Below are 24,988 nucleotides of genomic sequence, written 5' to 3'. Positions count from 1 at the left end.
AATTGAGGACATCCAATACAGCGTTACCTGGACATTGAAGGAGGTTCCTGTTCAGGACTTCCACCATGCCTTCGAATTCCTGTACAATAGATGTAAATGTTGTGTGGAGTTGGAGGGAGATTATTTTGAAAAGTGGGAAGAAACATGGAAGGAAAATGCAAAAGAACATTTGCATAACATCTTTAAAGGTGATCAAATCATCACAGGATCAGATCTACCTCGCTAAACATGGATGGTACTAAATAGAATTCAGACAAATCATGGCCTATGTGGAGATACTCTCTATAATTGGAACAGACAAACATCTCCAGAATGTGACTGTGGTGCTTCACGACAGACTATGCAATATATTGTAACAGAATGCATCTTCCGTGCTTATCAGAATGACTGGAATGACTTTTTACAAGCGGCTCCTGAAGCTGTTATCTGGATTACGAACTTAGATCTGAATTTATAATGATATATGTTTCCTTTCCTTATTATAACATATTAAGACTTTTACTTTTAACTATTATTTTAATTTCCCAACTTCTTGGATTAGATCTGTTTTTCCTTCAAAGTTTTAACTTAAAATATTTTAAATTCTCCAATTCTGTTAATATATAATGACATCATGATTCTCTTTTTTTACATCATGTTTTTGCCATGAGCTATGTATGTATGTATTTTGAATTCATGTAATTGGTAATTCAAAATATTGTTCTTTGTTTTGATATAGTAATTGTTGTCTCATTACTTAATGGGCACACTGTGTATATAGAATTAAAAGTAGGAAAAGAAAACAAAAATCTTAACCCACCTATGGTGTTAATGTACTATTGGTTTAGGGAAAAAAAAAAAGTCTTTGTGGATGGGTATCACATAAAAAAAAAAGTTGAAATTTTTCCAAATTTTTTTTTATGTGATACCCATACAAATTACAAAAGAAGATCCATGTTATCCACCCAACTGTGCTTTGGAGATTGATCTATACTGGTACCCTAAGATTTTTAGTAATAATGAAATTATATTGTTCTTTGATAACTTTATTTTTCCATATTTCTCTAAATAATGCTTTCTTTTTAATTATTATATTCCTTGATAGAATGAAGCAAACTTATTTGATAATGGTATGTTCTTTATTGATGGGCCACAGGTAAGTCAATATAACTATATATGTTCTAAATAAATGTACAGACAAAAGATTTTTAAAATTTTGTTTGTTATTAACTGCCACAACTGACTGCTGGGATGGTACTTTGTAATTATATATTAAGCTGAAAAGGCCAAATTGGTTTTCCATTGCTACTAGATAATTGAGAAAACCCTGTATTCAATTTGACTATTAATCTGAACAAAGTAAAACCATAAATATGTATAACATTTGGATATTTCAAGTTTCTAGTTCATCATCATAGGTTTTGTTAAGTGATAGTGAATGTGAACCAACCTAACCAGCAGGTAAAGGTGGTCAACCTGCCCTTCAAACTACAGACGCTAGATTTCAGCCCCATCCTAGTCATTGACATGGGATATTTGTGAAAATGTTTTTGTGGTTGAATGAATTTCAGCTGTATGGTGTGAGACTGCCACTCTGCTTATCAGAGATTTAAAGTGGCTTGAAGAAAGTTCCATGTTTAGTCTCTTAGAAGGTTTCTCAATTAGTCTAAACCTGAAACTTTTTTCATTTTTTAAAATCTTGTACTAAATTTATGATAGGTTTGCAACTATTCATAGTGGGGTCAGTGTAAAAAGAAAGATAACTTGAAAAATTTTCAGTCATTCATCTTCAGTATGACGACTTCATAGTTTAGAACATGGGTGTCCAACCTTTGGCTTGCCTAGGCCACATTGAGTGAAGAGAAATTATCTTGGGCCACATATAAAATGTATTTTTTACTAAATAATTTAAGGGAAATTACGTCAACTAGGATATACATTAAAATAAATTTTAATATACTTCAATATTTCGGCAACATCACGTTGCCATTTTCAAGAAACTTAAGAACAAGACACGTGCATGCAGGCACAACAAACAGTAAGTGAGGAAGAAGTAGGAAGCTATTATTTCTCCTAAACCTGATGGTGCCCCCTAGTGGGCAATGTTGGTATTCTTGGGTGATTGGGCTGAAGGTCTTCTGATGTAGGTTTCCCAAATTTGAGGCAGTCTGATGTAGCCAAATTTGTTGAGGTTTGGATTGTTTCTTAGGGCTGAAGCTGATTCCATGAAAAGTCTTTCATATTTGTATTTACTACGGTGTATTATCGTGGCTTTCTTCCACCATATTCTATGGCAGGTATCCAGCGCATGGTCAGCAAGACCAGAGTGGCTGTATTGGTGAAACTGGATGTAGTCCTTGTGTTCTGAAATTCTGATATTTGCTGTCCTGCCTGTTTGGCCAAAGTAGAACAGCTTACAGCTGCAAGGGACCTGGTATACACCAGGTAGGTCTAGGAGGGGGAGGTTGGTCTTTAGTAGAGTGGATAAGGGATGCCAATTTTTTATATGGTCTGTAACAAGAAGTTAAGTCATGTTTTTTTAGGATTTTTGTAATTTTTTCCGAGGTACGACGGATATAGGGTATGGTGATAGATTTAGAGTAATCCTTGTTGTGAAGGGGGGGGGGGGTTGTGGTTTACTGGTTTCAATATTTTTTTAGATTTTTTTTTGGTGGGGGTGGCCATTGGCTGAGAAAGTGTTGAGAATGTGGTTTAGTTCTGTGGTTAGGGCATTGTCATTTGAACAGATAAGTTTAGCCCTGTTGTGTAGGGTCTTAATGACTCCATATTATTGTGAGGAGGGATGGTAGGATTGTTGGTGAATGTATCTGCCTGTATGGGTGGGTTTTCTATTGACTGAGAAAACCAAGGTTCCATCAGGCTGGCAGGTGACTAGTGTGTCTAAAAAAGGAAGGCAGTTGTTTTTTTCTTCTTCCAGGGTGAATTTGATTCTGGGGTGTTGGTTGTTTAAGTGTGTTAGGAAGGAGAGGAGTGCATTGGAGCCATGTGGCAAAATATCGAACACATCATCAACATAGCGAAGCCAAATGGTTGGTTTTTGTGGGGCAGAGTTTAAGGCTTTCTCTTCAAAAGTCTCCATATAAAAGTTGGCCAAGGGTGGGGAGAATGGAGAACCCATGGCTGTCCCCTCTATTTGTTTGTAGAATTTTCCTTGCCAAACAAAATAGCCCGAGTTCATCATGAACTGAAATAGGGCTGTGATATTGGGAGGAAATTTAGCTTGGATTAGCTCTAAAGATTCTTTGAGTGGGACATTTGTGAATAAGGAGGAGACATCAAAACTAACCATTATGTCTGTGTATTTGAGTATAAGGTTTTCTATGCTGGCTTTGAAGTGGGCTGAGTTTTTTATGTGTGAAAGTGTGTTGCCAATATAGTGTGAGAGAGCTTTGGCCAAATGTTTAGCTAGTTTGTATGTGGGAGGATCATTGCCATCCACTATGGGACGTAATGGCACATTTTCCTTATGTATTTTTGCGAGTCCATAAATAGGGGGGGGGTATGGAGTTAAATGGTTTTAATTTGTTAGTGATTTCCACAGGCCAAGAAGTGACCTTCTTAAGGAGCCTGTGGAGTTTTCTAATTTGTGAGTTGGTGGGATTGTTCTCGATAGGGAGGTAAGTAGCCTGATCTAAGAATAGAGCTTTCAGCTTACCTGTGTAATCCTTTTGGTTAAGCAATACTGGTGTTCCCTTTATCAGCTTTGGTGATTATTATTTTCTTGTTTTTCTTTAATTCTAGTAGAGATTTAATTTCCTTACTGGGCATGTTGGCTTTTGGTGGTTTAGCTTTGATCAGAACACAAGCCACATCCAGTCTAATATCGTTAGCGGCGTGGTTCAAATGACAATGCCCTAACCACAGAACTAAACCACATTCTGAACACTTTTTCAGCTAAAGCCCCCTTCCCCCCAAAAAAATCCAAAAAAACATTGAAACCAGTAACCCCCCCCCCTTCACAACAAGGATTACTCTAAATCTATCACCATACCCTATATCCATCGTACCTCGGAAAAAATTACAAAAATCCTAAAAAAACATGACTTAACTTCTTGTTACAGACCATATAAAAAATTGGCATCCCTTATCCGTTCTACTAAAGACCAACCTCCCCCTCCCAGACCTACCTGGTGTATACCAGGTCCCTTGCAGCTGTAAGCTGTTCTACTTTGGCCAAACAGGCAGGACAGCAAATATCAGAATTTCAGAACACAAGGACTACATCCAGTTTCACCAATACAGCCACTCTGGTCTTGCTGACCATGCGCTGGATACCTGCCATAGAATATGGTGGAAGAAAGCCACGATAATACACCGTAGTAAATACAAATATGAAAGGCTTTTCATGGAATCAGCTTCAGCCCTAAGAAACAATCCCAACCTCAATAAATTTGGCTACATCAGACTGCCTCAAATTTGGGAAACCTACATTAGAAGATCTTCAGCCCAAGAATACCAACATTGCTTGCTAGGGGGCACCATCAGGTTTAGGAGAAATAATAGCTTCCTGCTTCTTCCTCACTTACTGTTTGTTGTGCCTGCGTGCACGTGTCTTGTTCTTAAGTTTCTTGAAAATGGCAACGTAATGTCGCCAAAATATTGAAGTATATTAAAATTTATTTTAATGTATATCCTAGTTGACGTTGTAATTTCCTTAAATCATTTAGTAAAAAATGCATAACCAACGTCTAAGCCTTTCCACGAGAATTATAAAATGTTTAATATAATTAATGTATATAAGTAACAAAACTTCCTTTATTTTTATTTTTTAAAATATTTTATTATAACATTAAAAAAAAAAAAGAGGGCAGCATAAACACAAAACTAGTGAGATATTTGGCTCTTCGTATGCTTCATATTGAAAATAATTCACAAATGTACGTACTACCAAAAAGCGATGACATGAATAAAGAAGCGTGATTGTGAAGCAAAGGATATTTTTCTCTGGGAAGATAGATCTTATAAAAATCTAGCAAAGAGATGTGATCAAATTTTTCTTTGAGTTGAATATCTGATTGCAACTCTATACATCCCATTTGAAAATTCAAAGGTAATGCATTTATGTCAGCTGAAGATGGAGTCGCAAATATACAAAAAAAAATTGATAATTTTTTCTGAAATCTTGAAACCTATTCACAAATTCCTGTATCAAAATGGAAAGAAAGACCGTATATTTTTCACATCACATAATAATGTTAAAAGTTTAAGATCTTATGGGGCTGCATTACTAACAGTCGAGGGCCACACATGGCCCCTTGTTCTAAACCAGGGCTTAGACACACCTAGCTTAGAACAAGATCATCATATCTGGCTGAATGGTATTTGGATTTAATGTATTTTCAAAATGCTGAAGGACTGTTTTAATTGAATCATGGAGAATCTTGTTTCATAAAAATGACAAGAAACTTGATTTGAGTGACCTGGTATTTTCTACTTTGAAATCAGAATAAAGAATTTGATTGTGATTAAAAATGTAATGAGAGATTTCACAATTTTTGCATTTCTAGGAGCCAGTTTCAAAATCTTATTCTCTTAAATTCACCAGTTGATGTTGCATTCTTAATTTTTCTGTAACCACAAAACTGATACATTATAACAACAACTCACAGCAGTTTTATTTGACATTTATAAGATATCTTGAGATGTGTAGAAAGGTTTAGACATTGGCAGTTATTCATTATAATTATTTGTTGGTATTACACTACCACAAGAACATAATTATCTATTATTCTGCTGATTATCTGTTACCTTTCTGTTTTCCTATTTTTCATTCTAGAGGTTGCTATGATAGGAAGACATTAATTATTTTGACCATTACAGTTACTTCATTGTTGGTACTTTTGTTCAGTGCTAAGTTTTTTGAGCGGGGGACTCCTAAGATACTAGTTTGAAATCCAGACATATGAGAAGCTTAATAAATTGCATTTATTTTGATATTATGAATGTTATCAGTACAGCCACTCTGGGCTTGCAGACCACGCTCTGGATACTCGCCACAGAATAAGATGGAAGAAAGCCACAGTAATACACCGCAGCAAGTTCAAGTATGAAAGACTATTCATGGAATCAGCCTCGGCCCTTAGGAACATGCCAAACCTCAACAAATTTGGATGCATGAAACTGCCCCAAATTTGGGAAACTTTTATCAAAAGAACTTCAGCCCAAAGGCCAAGAACTACCAATATAGCCCACCAGGGGGCACCATCAGGACTTTAGGAAAACGCTAGCGTCCTAGCCTCAGTCTCATTTGTTGTATTAGTACTTGTGTGCACGTGTCTTTTTAGTAAGTTCCCAAGAAGATGGCAACGTAACGTTCGCCGAAATATCGGAAAGTGTATATTAAAGTTTATTTAATCTATATTTCCAGTATACGCTGTCAATTCCTTAAATATTAGTTATTATGTCTAACCAGCGTATAAGCCTCTCAACAAGAATAATGATCATCCACGGAGATCTCTTCGCACGCAAGGCCCGCCATTACGGCAAACTGAGGCTGAAATTATCCAGACAACTTAACCGTCTGGCATTCCTAAAACGCTGCCGGGATAATCATGTCATCCCGAACTGTGTTAAATTCAAACACCGCTTCATCTCACAGAAAGCTCTCCGTATTTACAACCGCGCTAGCCAGGCATTACTTCGGGAGCAAATTACCACTACACGCGGTTCCCTAGCCGATATACACATCGCTATAACAACGCTGGAAAACGAGCTTTCACATACGCTGAATCACGAGCTTTGGTCGGTACTACATGACATCTCGTGTACAGCAGCTAAAAAAGAATTTGAACGAGTACGAAGCCGACATATCAACAAGTTTGATAAATTAACAAAGAACTCGGCGCCCAAACTACAAACCAACACTGTGGTTAACCTATCGTCAGCTACCTTAAAGCCAGAAGCACTCCACGCTCTGTCACGTGGTCACAACTTCGCCATTGCTCCTAGGAAATTACCGGCCGAGGAATTAATGATTCAAATTGAACGCGGGATTCGCCAACTGCCCAACCACATCGCCAACGATATCAGATTGGATGTAGCCTGTGTTCTCAACAAAGCAAAACCTCCAAAATCCAACATATCCAGTAGTGAATACAAGGCACTACAAGAATTGAAAAGAAACAAAAATATAGTGATCACCAAAGCGGATAAGGGAAACGCCACTGTGGTACTTAATCTTAAAGATTACACAGGTAAGCTCAAAGCTTTATTATTAGATCGTTCCACTTACCTCCCCATTAATTACAATCCCACCAACTCACAAATTAGAAAACTCCATAGGCTCCTTAAGAAGGTCACTTCTTGGCCTGTGGAGATTACTAACAGACTAAAACCCTATAACTCTAGACCCCCCCGCATATATGGGCTCCCAAAAATACACAAAGAAAATGTGCCATTACGTCCCATAGTGGATGGCATTGATTCCCCCACTTACAAACTAGCCAAGCATTTAGCCAAAGCGCTCTCACACTATACTGGCAATACACCATCACACATAAAAAAACTCAGCCCACTTCAAAGCCAGTATAGGAAACCTTACACTCCAACACAATGACATAATGGTCAGTTTTGATGTCTCCTCCCTATTCACGAATGTCCCTCTCAAAGAAACCTTAGAGCTAATCCAAGCTAAATTTCCTCCCGATATCTCAGCCCTATTTCAGTTTACAATGAACTCAGGCTATTTCGTTTGGCAGGAAAAATTCTACAAACAGATAGAGGGGACAGCCATGGGTTCACCACTTTCCCCACCCTTGGCCAACTTCTTCATGGAGATGTTTGAAGAGAAAGCCTTAAACTCAGCCCCACAAAAACCTACCATATGGCTTCGCTATGTTGATGATGTTTTCGCTATTTGGCCACATGGCCCGGATTCACTCCTCTCCTTCCTAACACACTTGAACAACCAACACCCTAGAATCAAATTCACCCTGGAAAAAGAGGAAAACAATAACCTCCCCTTCCTAGACACACTAGTCACCCGCCAACCTGATGGAACCTTGGTTTTCTCAGTTTATAGAAAACCCACCCATACAGGCAGATACATTCACCAACAATCCCACCCCCCCCCCTCACAACAATATGGAGTTATTAAAACATTATTCAACAGGGCAAAAATAATCTGTTCTAATAATCAAGCCCTAACCACTGAACTAAATCACATCCGTGACACTTTCTCAGCCAACGGCTACCCCCTCCAAAAAATCCAAAAAATACTTAACCCAGTTATCCACAACCCACCACCCCCTCCCCCTCACAAAAAAGATTACTCTAAATCCATCACTATTCCCTACATCAGAGGCACCTCAGAAAAAATCAATAAAATCTTAAAAAAACATGACTTGACCACTTGTTACAGACCACATAGAAAACTGGCATCCCTTATCCGCTCCACCAAAGACCAACCACTTCCCCTAGACCTACCTGGTGTATACCAGGTCCCTTGCAGCTGTAAACTGTCCTACTTTGGCCAAACAGGCAGGACAGCAAATATCAGAATCTCAGAACACAAGGATTACATCCGATTTCACCAGTACAGCCACTCTGGGCTTGCAGACCACGCTCTGGATACTCGCCACAGAATAAGATGGAAGAAAGCCACAGTAATACACCGCAGCAAGTTCAAGTATGAAAGACTATTCATGGAATCAGCCTCGGCCCTTAGGAACATGCCAAACCTCAACAAATTTGGATGCATGAAACTGCCCCAAATTTGGGAAACTTTTATCAAAAGAACTTCAGCCCAAAGGCCAAGAACTACCAATATAGCCCACCAGGGGGCACCATCAGGACTTTAGGAAAACGCTAGCGTCCTAGCCTCAGTCTCATTTGTTGTATTAGTACTTGTGTGCACGTGTCTTTTTAGTAAGTTCCCAAGAAGATGGCAACGTAACGTTCGCCGAAATATCGGAAAGTGTATATTAAAGTTTATTTAATCTATATTTCCAGTATACGCTGTCAATTCCTTAAATATTAGTTATTATGAGTTAATACCATTGAATAACCAAAAGTAATTTGTAAGAAACATATCCCATATGTCAAGTTTTCAGATTCTTGCTGCTTTTGATGAGAATCATTCTTTTGTATGTGTGTGGTGTGGGAGTATTTGTGAGCAGAAATGAGCAATGCCTATGGCTTCATTGCATTCATTTCAAACTTTTAATCCTTTCAGAACTAATTTCTCCTCTAGTTAAACAGTGTCACTTTGCATTTCCTCTTATTTTTCAAACTTTACTCTTTTAACATCTGTTTCATTAAATTAATCCCTGCTGATTTAGTTCATTTAGATTTGTATTAAATGCATCATCTCCACTTATTCATTCCTCCACAACTTCCTCATTCATTCACACTGATATATGCCTAGAATGAGTGTGAATTCACTCTCTCCCCATCTTACTTTCTTTTTTTTTCCTCTCTCAGTGCTGTAAAGATATCACATCCTTTCTCCATTCACTTTTATGCAACTTTCATTTCCATTACACTCTTATCTCTCATTACAATAATATTTGTATTGCTTATTCTAGATTATAAATCTGTAATCCAGTAATTAATAATCCACAGCAAAAATTTACCACTGCTGTTAGATTTGAACTTTTCTCCACATTTTCCTAAAATATTTCTGTATCTGAATCATTTCCAGTTTAACTGCTGAGGTCAGAAAACAATGGGTTTTCTTTTTATTTCAGCTGTTTTTGTGAACTTCAGCCTCATTCATGTTTTTTCTACCTTCTTAACATCTCCGATGAAACTATTATTAAGCATAGATAAAAACCATTTTGCTATTTTTAATGCTCCAGTTAATTGTCATCATTTTTGATTCCATTTAGTACAATCTTTCTATGAAGTCTAGTGTTTAGTATATACACACTGCTTGAAAAGAAGTGAACAGACACCATAGTGAGAGGAACAAACAGTCATGGCACCCGCCTTAATAAGATGTAGGACCCTTTCACTGCAGTGACTGCAGCAGTCCTGTGTGGCATACTTTCCACAAGTGTGTGATAGTTATCAATGGGAATTTTGGATCATTCTTCCTGTAGGCATGTAATGATGTCCTTGATGGGGGGGGGGGCATCCCTTGACTTCACCTGACACTCCAGTTCATTCCACAGATATTCAATAGAGTTGAGGTCAGGGCCTGTAAGACAGTCAAGTGTAGTGATGTTCATGTCCACAAACCAGGCAGTTACAGCAGCAACTTTTTGACACAGTGTTGCTGAAAAGTCTTGCTTTCAGTTTTGCTGAAAGAGACAGCGGTCAGTTCCATAGAAACGCCACAAAATAGGAAGCATTGCATTATTCAAGATGTTCTGATTCCTTTCAGAGTTCAGTGTCACCACAAACAGGTCCCAGGCCAAACCAGAAAAAACAGGCTCATACCATCACACTTCCACCTTTGAATTTCGTAGTTGGGGTTACACACTCTTATAAGAGACATTCACCAGGCATCTGCTACATTTGTGCCCGTCCATCTGCTACATTTGTGCCCGTCCATCTGCTTGATAAATGGTGTAGCATGATTAGTAGCTCCATAACATAGCTTTTGAAGCTTTCACATCCCACTGAACATGTTGTTTGCACCACTGAAGACTACGCTGCATGTTATTTCAGGTAATGTGGGGTTTGTATATTGTTGTCCTACCTTGGAAACTCTTGTTATGAGCCTTATTCTGAATCTTTTTGTGCAGATTCGTGATCCAGTCAATGCCTGGAATTCTGTATTCTATATATTATCCAAAGGCACGTCCATACATACTTTTGCTGCCCAACTGAAGTATCCAAAATCAGTGGTTGACAGTGTGATCAACAAATGGAGACGTTCTTTATCACTAGTGCAGAAAACACCTAGGACAGCTGCTGAAAATGACTGACAGGAATAGGAGGATGTTAAAACTAGTACCATGCAAAACCGGCTACAATTGGCACAGACTATCTGTGATGAATTCCAGAGTGCCAATAACACCTTGGTGAGCACTAATACTGTACGAAAAGAACTCCATTTACTGAAGTTCCATGGAAGAGCAGTAGCACACAAGCCAAACATCATAACAATGAACAAAGTGACTTGTTTGGCCTGGTGCAAAGAACGTGTGAACTGGACAATTGACCAGTGGAAAACTGTACTCTGGAGCAATGAATCAAAGTTCACCTGTTTCTGGTCTGATGACAGGGTATGGAGGCAGCCTGGTGAATGCTTGTTACCACAGTGTGTTGTACCCACAGTAGTTTGGAGGAGGAGGAGTAATGATGTGGGTTGCATTCAGCTGGTTTGGAGTGGGGCCATTGGTCGTTGTTGTCTGTGGTTCAATGAAGGGAGCTCAGTACCTTGATATTCTGGATAATCAGGTCTTGCCTACACTGTGGAGTTTTATGGAACGGACCCATGTTATCAAGACGACAATGCCATAAAGCTGTAGCTGTTATGGAATGGTATGAAGAGATGGGTGTTAAATGACTGTCCTGGCCTGCACAGAGTCTTGACCTCAACTCCATCAAACACCTGTGGGATGAATTGGAGCAGTGATTGAGGTGCAGAGCAGCATGTCCTCAATCTGTTGCTGAACTCAGTACTGCTTTGATGGAGGAATGGAGACAAATTCCACTTGATGTGTGCCATGCATTGGTGGAAAGCCTCTCTCAAAGGGTGCAGGAGGTAATCATAGGCAAAGGTGGACATACCTGATATTAGGGTTTGCCTGCTGGTATCAATTGTAAATTATTAAATAAATAAATAATAATCCAGGTATTGTTCAGGTATTTACAGGTTAAGACGTAGAACTTTTCTTTTCTCTGAATGATGGCTAGAAAGAAATAACATTGTATCTCTTAAATGCTAATTTGCATACATTAAATAATTAATGTGTATTAAGTTACAGAAATAAAGATTACTTTCTTTGTGTTTGTGCATTATTTTGAATCACCTGATAGATTTTGTATAGAGTAAAGCTAATAAGCTGTTGTTCCAATAGAATATTTAACTTTATTCCACACATACACGAAAGATCTCAGGACTTATAGCATGACGATACTGTGGGTGGGCCACTGATCAGAGAGAAGAAAGGAATCTGTGTTTCTTGAAGAGTTGGAGGTTTTATGCATTTGGAAAAATGGTATTGGAAGACTGTTCCAAAGGAGAAAGGTATTAAAGGATATGATATTCATCTCCAGACCAGAGATTCTGCTGTGGTCTGGAGATGAATGGTATATGGAAGTTGACCAACAGCTGCCCACATTTGTACATGATTAGAGGGAAGTGGGGGTTTAACTTGTATATTAATGACATTGGGGAGAGAGATAGTTTGGAGGAAAACATCCAGTTATACAGGGTGTTCGAGATAAATTTGACAGTTTCGTAAGGAAAAAGAAAATCTTCTTTGTATCTATTAAATTTAATGAATTGACAAAAAAACATTACAGGCAGAGTTAATTACAATACTATCAACAAGATTTACTCAAAATAACCACCATTAGCATCGATCACAGCTTCAATTCTGCTTCGGAACCTCGAACAAGCTGATGCTACAGTCTCCCTGGGAAGGGCCGCAAAAACTGTTTTAATTTTATCCATTAACTGGGCTTTTGTATTACTGGAATTGCGATTGGTGTCTTTTTCAACTGCGCCCCATACAAAATAATCCATGGGGTTAAGGTCTGGGGAGTTTGGAGGCCAAACATTTGGACTGGTGAAGTCGTAGAAATTTTCAGACAACCATTTTTGACTTTTCCCAGAGGTGTGGCAAGGGGCCGAATCCTGCTGCCATACATACGGCCTACCATTGGCTACCCTTGTTATCCAGGGCTTGACTACAGTTAGCAACTCCACGAACAAAGCCCGAATTCCAATGCCAGGGTTCTTCAACACCTGTTCCTGCAGATTTGCGAGGAATTCTGCTGTACGAACGCAATCAGATCGTCTGCTAGGGATCTTTCTTCTTGCTACATCCTCGTAGTCACCATTGCAAGTCTCTAGTTCATGCCTGATTATTTTTACTGTATTCAGGGAGCATTGGGCAGCAGTCGTAATATCCTTATTTTGATGGCGGGCACGAATCATCATGATACAAGTTATTCTCTTCCATGATTCAGGTGGGTTCCAGCTATCCATCCTTTCTGACATCTTGTATATGAATGAAGAAGGGTCCAAACTTTTAAATGAAGAGAAGTGTGTGTTAATACATGTAACTTACGGAAAAATATAATTAATTATAAATATGTCAAATTTATCCCGAACACCCTGTATGTTGTGATAATACAAAAGTGGATCAAGTGATAATGGACATTGGTACAGAATTTGTATGGGAATATAATAAGGAGTGTTAGTTCAGTAGCAGTGTGAGTTGAAGTTCAGAGGTCACATCACTAAGTGGGTAAGTCATCACATCGTATAACTGGAGTGTTGAAGAGAATGCTAACTTATAGGAAGTTATTCTCCCGCTGTACGAGGCTTTAATAAACCACATTTAAACTATTGTGGTCAGATGTGGTTGCCTGGATTCCATGAAGATGAGGTAACATTTAATGTAATTCAGCACTGGATAACCATGATAATATCTGACCTGTATAATTTTACATGTGAGAACAGACTAGGAATATCTTCCAAGTTAGGAGGTGTGGAGAGGATACATGATAGAAAAAACATAGGAAAAAAAAAAAAAACAAGTTTAGGAGAATCTTGTAGTATAGATACAGTTGACTCTCACTTTAGCAAACACTGCTATTAAATCTATTGAAATGTCTTGGTCAATAACCCATAAGTAATAAAAGAATTCATTGTGGTGAACCGTGCACTAAAACAAACTATTCCTGTAGTCCCTGCAAGTTTCTATAGTGAGAATTGACTGTAAAGGGAAATTTTGCTGCTTATGGGGAAGAGCCCACCCTCAGTGAATCCCTGATTCTCTGGAGATGCCCATATAATAATAATAATTTTAGCTTCAGCTTAAAAAATTCAGCAGATGAATCTTGCAGTTTTTTTTTTTTCTTCCCTTCTTAGTAGTTTTGCTGGCTGGATGGGAACAGCATTCCTTTGCTATTTGTTTTTTACTCAGGAAAATGCACCCCTGACTAGTACTCTATTCTTATTTCTCTTCCTTCCTCCCACATACTACCCTAGTGATAGAATAAAGCTTCTGCTGTTCCTAAGCCATTAAATAAGTGTCACTAATATGAGCTTATTTCAGTGTGTGCAAATTATTATTATGCAGACTCCTCCAGAGAGGATTCCATCTATACCTCATAACACTTACACATCCCAAGATATATGCAATCTCAGCATCCAATGATAGCTCATTTTGCACCATGAGAAGAACCCGAACCTCATGCTTTCTAACTATATCCTTCCAGGGATGCCCCTGAGTACTCCCTCTACCATCCAACTATAGGCGTGGATATTTGTGAATACCTTTAGGTGGAAGACAGATTTCGTTGCCTGGTGGGAAACTGCCATGCTGTTTATTGGAAGCCCTGAAGTAATTTGAAAAGGTCCTGCATTTACCTCTAGAGCATGATTTCAGGATTATCATTTTAAAAAATGAATAAAAATCATAAACAAAAATCCCTTTAGCCTTTAGTACTAAAGGTTTATAACATTTCATGGGCTGGGAGTTGCATTAAAAAAAAAAATCTGTTTCGTCACTCCATTGCTTTTCCATAGTTATATACAACTTCCAAGGATGGTCTTTCTCTCTATTCTTGAACATCAGTGAAATTCTTTCATCAACTTAAACATCTGAATTAAACTGCATCTGCACCTATCATTAAACTCCTCATCTTCCAGCTACATTCTAGAATTCTGATATTGCCTTGTCTCTGGACCCTATCTAGAATTTCCTTCATAGTGGAAACCAGAATTTGCACATAATTATTCTTATGTGGTCTCATCAAGGATTTGCTGTGGTACAACCATCTTATTATTTCTTTACTTTGCAATGTCCTTAACCTAGCATCACAAAATATCTTTATCATAGCTGTGCCTCTTTGAACTTCATTCCTTTGCCCATTATCTTTATATCGAGCTTGACATATGTACTCATCTGCTTGTCCATGATGTGTGAGAATTTTTAGTTGATGATTTAAAAAAAATCAGTTTTTATCATAAGCTTAATTGTCAGTTTTATTTATGTAAATCCTATTCTAGCATGCTTTGTGTCATAAATATTTTGTATTTTTATCTCACTCATTGCAACTAATGAGACTTGCTGGTCATTACAAACTGTTTTGTGTAACTGTTGTTAATTGACTGATTTTGTCATAAGCAATATTTAAATATTTTTATGAAAGATAAGAAAGAAAGAATTATTACAGATTTTTTTTTTATATTTTTCAAAATATATAATTTCTTTATATTGATTCTAAAAACAACCTAAATTATGGATATTATTTCTGGGAAAACTCCCATGTTACTCCTCTTAACAACCTATTATATTTACGGCTATTTTGCCTGCTTCTGTTTAGGAGTGCCCCTCAACCTAAATGTTTTTCAAATGTTTTTTCAGTTGCTGATACATTACATGACATCATTGAACTTGTCCATGTTTTGGATCCATTCAGAATGTTGATTTCAAATGTTTTTAGCTTGAACATTTGTTTATAAATATCACAGAGGAAATTGACTGTTTCATAGGACTTATTCAAGACACTATAATTATTAGAACTAAAAACCTCATGAAAATGATCATATATAATTAATAAATAACAATAAATGGTTGTGTTTGACTGATAAAATGGATGCTTTTTTTCCTTCAGTGTTTATAGATTGATAAAAACACTAATCTATAAGTAGCCGACATATTGGCTTTAACATTGGCAGTTAAAACAAGGGAAAAAATTAACCATGGCATTAATGCAAAACCTTTTAAATTGATTGGATCCATGATTGAATAAACGACTAACATATCAGGTAACCTATGTTGAGTCTTGACTGTTTAGGCTCATGGTTAGAGCTCAACTGGAAGTGTGAATGAGATTCCTAGAATTCTGAATTCTTCTATATTATAGAACACTAACATCATGAAAGACAAAAAGCAGATGACATTATTCTTACTGTCGAAGGTATTTTAACTTAAGTTTACAAAACCCATCCACTGCTAAACAATTTTAAAGCAAGCTGAAAGCTTTGTTTGGTTGAATTAGCCAATCATTGGCACACATAAGATTCTTTCCCTCCTGTTTTTTTAAAAACTCAAGTTTTTAACTGCACAGTTCAAATCGGCTGTAGAACTGATGCTATTTCAGACATATCTGTTAGGATTTAGGACCACAAGTGGTGGCCATTGTCTGCTATAGTCATGAGTCCAGATGTCAGTGAAGGTAGAAACTTGCTGCCTACTAATCTTCACAAGGGTAGGGCTAAAGGAGTTCCATCTACTCCCTTTGGTTAGTAAAAGACATGAGAAGATATATTTATTTGATTTTTTTATTGCTTGGTATTTTTCAGTGAATGCATTTCCTTTTTATTTTGACTGCCTGACATCTGCTTTTGAAACTTAAAAAATGTCATTTTGTTATAACAAATATCATCACAAAGATTTATTTCCTGCTGGTATGTGATGTTCTTTTGCACCTTGATTGCATATAATTTTAAAGGCAATTACACATTATTTAAAATTTGGAATTAAATAATTTAATAAAAAAAAAGGTATGCTTTATAAATTTCTTCTAAAGACTGTTTCTTTAAGAAAGCAGGCTTGCATGTTAATCAAAAGTATTGAAGTAAATTTTAAATCTGTATTTTCATATAATATTACACAAAAATATAGCTGTTGTGAACAATTTGCTAGGAAGATCAGTTGATAGAAGGTAGTGCTTCAGAAGATGAATTTGATGTTGACCATTCTTCTGGACGAGGGGATGATGATGAAGACACTCCTGGATCAGGATTTGGTCCTGATCAGGAAGAGGATTCTGGATCTGGTGGTAATCCTTATTTTTATATATCTGTGTGTGTGAATGAAGTGCATTTGTTTACAGTGTATGTATATATATATATATATATATATGAAGTGTATTCTGTCTAATATTCTGTCTAAAATATAATAAATTTAGTTTAATCCTTTATCCAAGTGTGAGCAAACAAAGTTTGTGCCTGAAAGTATCTTCAGGACTGGGGTAAGGTGGTGCAACGCCAGGGCGACTCCTTGCAAAGGTGGAGCAAGATACTAACACTCCTATCTCAGTATCTCCCATAATGCAAAACACATCTCCTTGCAGATATGTCTAATGTTATGCATTAAGGGAAGGGCCACAACCCAGACTAGTTTCGACCTTAATTGAGGTCTCTTCAGTGGGAGCCAGGCCCAAGTGGAGATACCAGCCAGAAGCATTAGCAAGGTCATCTCTACTTATAGGAGTTGCCAAATGGTGTGCCACCTTTTTAATAAATTACTCTGGATTTAGAGAAAGATGTTGAAAGTTTATTTTTCACTTAGTTAGAATATAATAAATTTAGTTTAATCCTTTATCCAAGTGTGAGCAAACATAGTTTGCTCCTGAAAGTATCTTCAGGACTTCTGGCATGTTTCAGCATGGAGTTGACACAGCCCATGGAATTTTCTGGCTATTATGAGCAATTTGCTAGGAAGATCAGTTAATAGAAGCTAGTATACCTCAGAAGATGAATTTAATGGTGAACATGAAGTTTGTTAAACATCGATGCCATTTTAAATTGTTGAACACTTATACTGCCCCCCCCCCGGCATTTGGATCCAGTGCTTCATCTTGAATCCAGATGCCATTACTGGTATCCTGGTTATTCCTATATGTTGACAGTGCAATTGAGGATACCAAAGTGCAATGTGAACAATAATTTTTTGTAATTTTATATATGTATTAACCTTATATTTCCTATGCTATACCATTCTAGCACATAACTCATATCTCTTTTGAAATCCATTGTTCTTTGACCTTTTGAGTTTAAAGACAGGTATGATAGGTTTTGTGTGAATAGCTTGTGTGTGTCAGTATAGCATCTCCTGCAATGAGTCTTCTCATTGAATCCTCTAATTTCTTTCTGGGGCCGTCTCCTCTTCAGATATTGACAAATTTATTTTTTAAAGCTGCGTCAGCCAATCTCTTAGAATAGAGGGGACTCTTATTCAGGGAGACTTTTCCAGACTTTTGGTGCACAAAGGTGAATGAATTTAGTGCTTAAACTCATAAATTAAACTCTTTACTGTGGCTAAGTAAATTCTGGTTTGCAGTCATAACCTATAACAACATGATATACCTTTCTTTCAGTTCCCCCCCCCCCTGCTATGGTTCAGATTAATGAGTGGTAGTTTTGGTTCACACCACAGGCAAAACTCAGGTATAAAAGAAAAAACATATTTATTGGAATCTAAAGATATAATATACACTTAGACCAATCTCACTTTCCATTAGTTCAATGACATGCTAAATCAAACTTTATCAAACTGATTAATACTCTAATGCATGAATAATAAATCCTTCTTTTAAGTTAGAGATTTAACACACATAATATACACATTACGCACTTCTACTTAATTTTCTACCTACTATGTTAGTCTTGCATATTAAACTAGTCACAATCATCTATAAACATTCCTAACAATTTGTGGACATTAGCCACTGTTAAATACTCACTTAAAGTTCTTAAATACTGTCCATACTCGATTAATACACTACAATGATCTTTCCATTTTTCTGACTGGGTAATTATACAACAAAATCTGTACTTTACCATTTCTTGGGGCAGGATCTCCAGGTCCGTCTGAACCGTCCTTCTTTGTTTGAATTACCCTTCGATTCTTCCATAAGCCTGCATCCATATGGTGGGTCACTATGGTCATCAGATTAAGCTATGCTCTGCACCTGGCATTTTCCCCTCGTCTATTTTTGATCTGTTTCAGGCCATCCTCACTTCTAGCTGCCGATTCATAATATACGTCCGCGATATTATTCCGTCGGAACTTTCAGCGAAGGCAGCATATGCCGACATCTCACGCTTTAGTACTGGCAGAAATTCAGATATCGTAGGGGCACACCGTCCGATGTCGTACTATCGCCAAGAAAAACGTCAGGAACTACCGATCCACGAGAGAAGTCTAATCATCATCCAGCAAAATAGGCGAAAAAAGCCCTGAGAAAAAGGTGCAAACCTTTTTATTTTTTCTTCCTTCCCCCCTTTTTAGCACTCTCTTACTAGCTGCGATAGTGCCCCTCTTACTACTTTCTGTGATCTTTTCCCGCCCGCTACGTTCTTCATCTGCGGCAACTTCGGCACATCGCGAGATCATAACAGCGTCTTCCAGGAAACAAATGTGCGTCGCTTTCCGAGATTGCCAATGCCTTAGGCCCTCCCGTGACCTTTGGATTAATGTTTACATCTAATTTACTCGTTCATTGTATACATGATGCATTTCATATAATACCAATTTATACACGAAGTTCTTTACATGGTATTACAATTCTACTAAAAGGAGGTAATTCTATTTACAGTTAGTACTTTATCTCTTCTGCTAGAGTACAAGTTTTTTTCTCTCAGCTGATTTTTCTGACTTGTTAAATCCTGAATGAATTGTTTCTTTAATAAAGTGCTTCATTCAGGATGTAACAGTACCACCTTATTATTAAATTACTCTGGATTTAGAGAAAAAAGTGGAAATCCAAGTGCGAAAAAACTTCCAACATCTAACACTATATATTTATTATGTGAGATAGTGTGGGGTTCTACGGTTAATTTCTTGAGTTTATGGGATGAAAAACCTGAGTTTCTGGACTGCTTGCCCATGCCAGAGATTGATTAACTCCGGAACCAGTCAAGGCTTAGAAAATTTTCCTCTAGTTGGGCATGGGTAAAGGATTAATATAATTTCTTGTCAAGCACATATTTTATAACCAAGCAAAATCATTTTTCTATAAGGATCTGTATTTAAGTTTTGTAGATCTGGAAAAAATATATGAGAAGTTGCCAAAAGAAAAGTTATTCAAAACATCATGCTTATATGGTGTGAATGGAACATTACATTGAGCAATACAAAATCTATATTTGAGTTGTAAGCACATATTGTCAGTCTTTCAATTCTATCAGCAGATAGAATTGAAGGAAATGCATGAAGATAGTTTGTAAAATCAGGTGTATGATGATGGCGCACACCATCTCCACTGTTATTCATATGAATCTCATTATGAAAGAAAGTGTTATTAAAACTAGAGATCTTAATATAGCTTTTTACTCTGTGCTGATAATGTTATACTCCTGTACTTTATAAAGCCACAGGATACTGTGACACTACCACATGATTGAGTTTACATTATTACTAATATCTTATCTTATATTGCTGTTTTCTAGGGCACCCGACTGCATAAATCCACCTAGATCTTTGTCTTTTTCTTGGTCTTTGTCATGCTGTCTTGGCATACATAAAAACCTGTTTTGCTAACTTATCCTGTTTAAGTGACTACACCACTTTAGATCAGTTCTGTTTATGCATTCATGAATGCTGACAATGTCTAGTTCCTTTCTAATATCTTCATTTTTAATAGGATTCTGCTGAAAAATTCTATAATTTTTCTCTGAACTCTGTAGTTTCTTGTCTTAGACAACATGTATTGTTTTTTACCCAACTCTCAGATCTATAAGTTTAAAAGTTTGAGCACTGTCTTGCATATTGCTACATTTGTGTATTGGCTAATTTCTCTTGTATTCCATATAAATTTATTCAGCTGGTTCTTCATCATACCAGCCTTACTTTTTCCTGTTGTTCATTTTCTCATTTAATTTGCCATCTTCACTAAATATTGTGACTAAATTACTGAAATAGTTTACTTGGTTTATTAGTTCTCCATTTAGAATGAGAGAAGTTTTCCATGTTTCTGCCTATTTTCATACTTTGGGTCTTTTTTTTTTTTTTTGTAATTTCATGCCAAAATTCATTTGCCATTATTCGATTTTGTTGAAGAATCCTGGAGACTTGCAGTGGATTTATTTCGGAGTATACATCTGTATAAAGAAAAGAATGATATCTCTGATTCTGATGTCAGGTTTAATTGTGTTTCATTATCTGATCCATATAGATGATGAATGACGTGGAGATAGTATGCACTCGTCTTTTACGTGATGTTACATCAAACCATCTTACTGTAGTTTCTTCCATTCTAATTTGCTAACTTACAACTTAAATATAGACTATGTATTATTGTGTATAATGTTCCATTTATCCCGTATAACTGTAGCATTTTCAATTGGAACTCGTTATATACCTTTTCCAGATCTACAAAACTTAAACAGTTGTTATATTCCCTTGATTTCTCAACTATCTGTCATAAAATGAAAATCTGCTTGGCCGCTCTTTGGCCTGAACCTAGCTTGTTCTTCTGTAAATTTTCCTTCTACAATTTTCTCAGCCTTTTTTTCCAAGGAAGATGTAGTATGGAAATTCCTCTGTAATTTTCACATTCAGTTTTATTTTCGTTTTTTATTGATGGAAACTATGAGAGCTCTACTCCAATCATCTGGACTTTGACCTAGCGATCCAGCATTCTGAATTATGTGTATCCACTATAAACTCTTATACACCCATATTTGAGCATTTTGGTCAAATTTCATCTATTCCAGCTACTTTTCTGCATTTCTGTTTTTGATAGTCCTCTTCTGCTTCAAGGACTTGTACTCTGATTACATTACCTTCACAATATTTGTCTTCTGTATTTTTACCAAAGTCATCTGATATGCTTTGCTTTAGGCTTTTTCATTTTTTTCTGTACTTACTCCCTCTCAAGGTATTTGCCGACTTACTTACTAGAACTTTCGTATTTTTTTTTTTTTCACCACAACCTCTTTAACTTCCTTAGTCCATCATGTAGTTTTGGTTTTTCTATCCTTACAAATGAACTTTACATCATGCTTTGTTAGATTAATCACTTTGTTTATTTCCTACTTTGCCACCGACGCTCCAAGGTTCGATTATTGTTTTCTTTTTTTCTTGAATATTATTTGCATTATCATCTCTCCAATTTATCTAAAATCTGCAAGATTTTAATTCATTTTAAACTTTCTTATGCATTTTTTAATATGATATTTTTCTCCTACTTAAAAACTAGATTATTAGTTTCAAATTCTCTAATTGTACTTGTATCCTGTACCAGTACGAATATATCATTATCAGCAATAAAACAATCAATGAGACTTTTTTTCCTTGTGTCTTATCTCCATGTAAATGCTTATCTTCTTGTTTTGTGTTGAATATTGTTACTCCTTACTTTCTCTGATCACTGTTGCACAAAATATGACATCCTGCATGTATTATTCAGCAGGAAATCACATGTTTTAGTTTTCTTTGTCTCAGTAACACTAATTATGTCCATGTGGTACTACTCTAATTTTTCTACCAATACAACTTTTTTTCCATTGACACTTTTTATATAATGCCTCCCATCTTCAAATCTCCTGATGTTGTCTTTGCTTTAGCAGCTAATATCTCATGTTTGCCCTAGTTCCTTCATGAAACAGTATAAGTCTTGTTTTACTGGGCAACTCCCTAGCATAACATTTCATCATGTTTGTTTCTGGTTTATGCCAGTATAGAATTTTTTGGTTAGCTAAGTAACAAATTGCCAGACCATCCTTGTTTGTTCAGTACTGAGTGAATATCTACCAACTATGTGAATCATGTGAAGGTGGGGATTCTACGTTAGGTCAGAAGCTCCATTCAATTCTCTGCATTCCTTAAAGGCTGCGTGGAAGTCTTTCTCAGTTATCTGGCTTTTATCCTTAAGGAATCCTGCAGACAGACAGGGAATGCTTATCTAAATTGAATGACTACTGTAACAGATAAGACATGAAAATTAGCAATAAAAAGACATCATCGAATTCCTGCCATGTATCCTAAAAGAGTGTACAGGATATTGTTATTTTTTATACTTTATTATATTCCCTCTTTTTTTATATATATATATAGTATATTAACTATTTAGTCTACCGGCTGTGCCTTTGTTAATAATTATACTATATACTTATGAGGTGATTTATTATATAAATCTCTTTTACTAACAATTATTTTTATTTTGACTCCGAGTGTCCCTATATGTTATTGTATTGCACAAAAGTTCACTCTAATTGGTGCAATGACTTTAACTATCTCTTTCAGAATCCAACTAATCATTGACTCAAAACCAAGTACAAAATAAACACATTTAATAAAACTAAAACAATATATATATATATACACTTCTAGCAATAATACATAACTATAACTACAGATTATATGGATCCAAGGCCTTATTTAAAAATATAAACTTACTCTTAAGACTTAACACTTTTTCTTTCACAATCACAAAAAAATGTTCATAGTCTTTTTCTCTTTCTGTTAAGGCTCTTTACCAGAAGTTATACAGCTCTGTACTTTATTTTCAGGATCCTTTTCATCAATCAATGTAACACACATAAAAGTCTTCTTGACTAAATCTTGTTTCCTTTTAGTAGCAATACTCATCAGATCATGCATCCTTAATACCTATAAATCTTCTTAATCAATATATTTTCTAAACATTCACTTTCAGGCATCCTTAATACTTATAAAACTTCCTTATCAATATTTTCTCTAAGAAAAACATTCACTTTAGAATGTAAGCAACAAGTTCTTCTTTCATTCACAATACTAAATGACAGTCTTAACTTTTTCCACTTTAAAAAAACTTAGTTTCCAGATTTCCTTTTATTCATTACTTATTCCTCCTTGAAACCTATTATTTCCACTATTCCTTTTTTGGAATACACTATAAAATTTCTTCCGACTGCAACACACAAAAAAATCAAGTTCCTTCCAACTTGAATATTTACCGGCCAGTGTTCTAAAAACTTCCGAACGTTCTCTTGTTTACAACCGTTACTTGGATACGCAACGCTTTCCTTGTCAGCTGTCAATCACACATCAAATCCTCTCTGGGAGCATGCGCACTCCACAAAAGTCAGAAACTGCGTACTGCAACAAAATGGCTGACTCGCTGTATCCATTAGCGCTAAGAGAAAGTCTTTCACAAAACACAAAATTCAACATTTTTAAACCACAACAAACTTTCTTATAAGTAACACAAATATTCAGTTTAGTAAGTACATCAATTTTTTTACTTCTTTACATGTTACTTCTAATATAACATTTTCATAACGAGCACATCACAAGTGCAGACACTGCGTGTATGAAAACAAAACTAACAAGCATAATTAATACGTAAAAATATTCAGAATTTTTTAATATGATTATTTTTACAATATGATAGTATTAAATGAAAAATTTACATCATTACTAACTTCCTATCAACAATTTTCCTCCAAATATCAGCCTGTCACTTGTCAAGACTTCAACATTATCAGATCTTATATTTCTATCGCCTAAGACACTTTGTACCGTATCAATCCACCTATATCTTGGTCTTCCTCTGGGTCATTTTCCTGACAACCTGGCAGAGAACACTTGTTTTGCTAATCTTCCCTCGCTCATTCTGTTTAAGTGACCATACCACCTGAGATTAGTTCTGCAAACGCATTCCTGGATGCTGACAATGTCAAGTTCTTTTCTAATATCCTCGTTTTTAATATGATATTGCCATTGATGTCATCTGTTCAAAACTCTTAATCTTTCTCAAGACTCACATATCTGTGGTCTTTGTTCAAGTGTTTTGCTTCTAACCCAGCACTCAGATCCATACGTAAAAACTGGTTTGAACACTGTCTTGTATACAGCTAATTTAGTGTTCCGACTAATTTCTCTTGTATTCCATATGAATTTATTCAATTGACTTTCTACCATACCAGCTTTGCTGATTCTGTTGTCTATTTCTATATTTAATTTACCATCTTCAGTAAAAATCGTGCCTAAGTAGCTGAAATGTTTTACTTGTTCCACAGGTTCTCCATTCACAACACAGTTGACATTTTCAATGATTCTGCCTATTTTCATTGTCTTTGTCTTTTTATTGCTGACCTTCATACCATATCTATTACAACAGCAATTGAATTTAGTCAGAGAATCCT

At 36.3% G+C, this 24,988-nt stretch overlaps 1 protein-coding gene across 2 annotated transcripts in view; it reads left to right on the top strand.

The window, feature by feature from the left end:
• Window positions 1-24,988, top strand: part of LOC150097553 (uncharacterized) — a 93,505-nt gene that overhangs the window by 24,772 nt on the left and 43,745 nt on the right. For both annotated transcript variants that reach the window (XM_090407157.1, XM_090407156.1), the window contains exons 2-3: window positions 1,085-1,135; window positions 16,779-16,914. In XM_090407157.1, the coding sequence (XP_090263283.1) occupies window positions 1,085-1,135; window positions 16,779-16,914 (187 nt within the window). The remainder of the gene's footprint in view (window positions 1-1,084; window positions 1,136-16,778; window positions 16,915-24,988) is intronic.

This window comes from Typopeltis vanoorti, chromosome 17, assembly GCF_054136105.1.
Source record: "Typopeltis vanoorti isolate ZY-2024b chromosome 17, IOZ_Tvanoo_1.0, whole genome shotgun sequence".
Lineage (NCBI taxonomy): Eukaryota > Metazoa > Arthropoda > Arachnida > Uropygi > Thelyphonidae > Typopeltis > Typopeltis vanoorti.
This window is presented reverse-complemented; position numbering and strand designations above follow the sequence as displayed.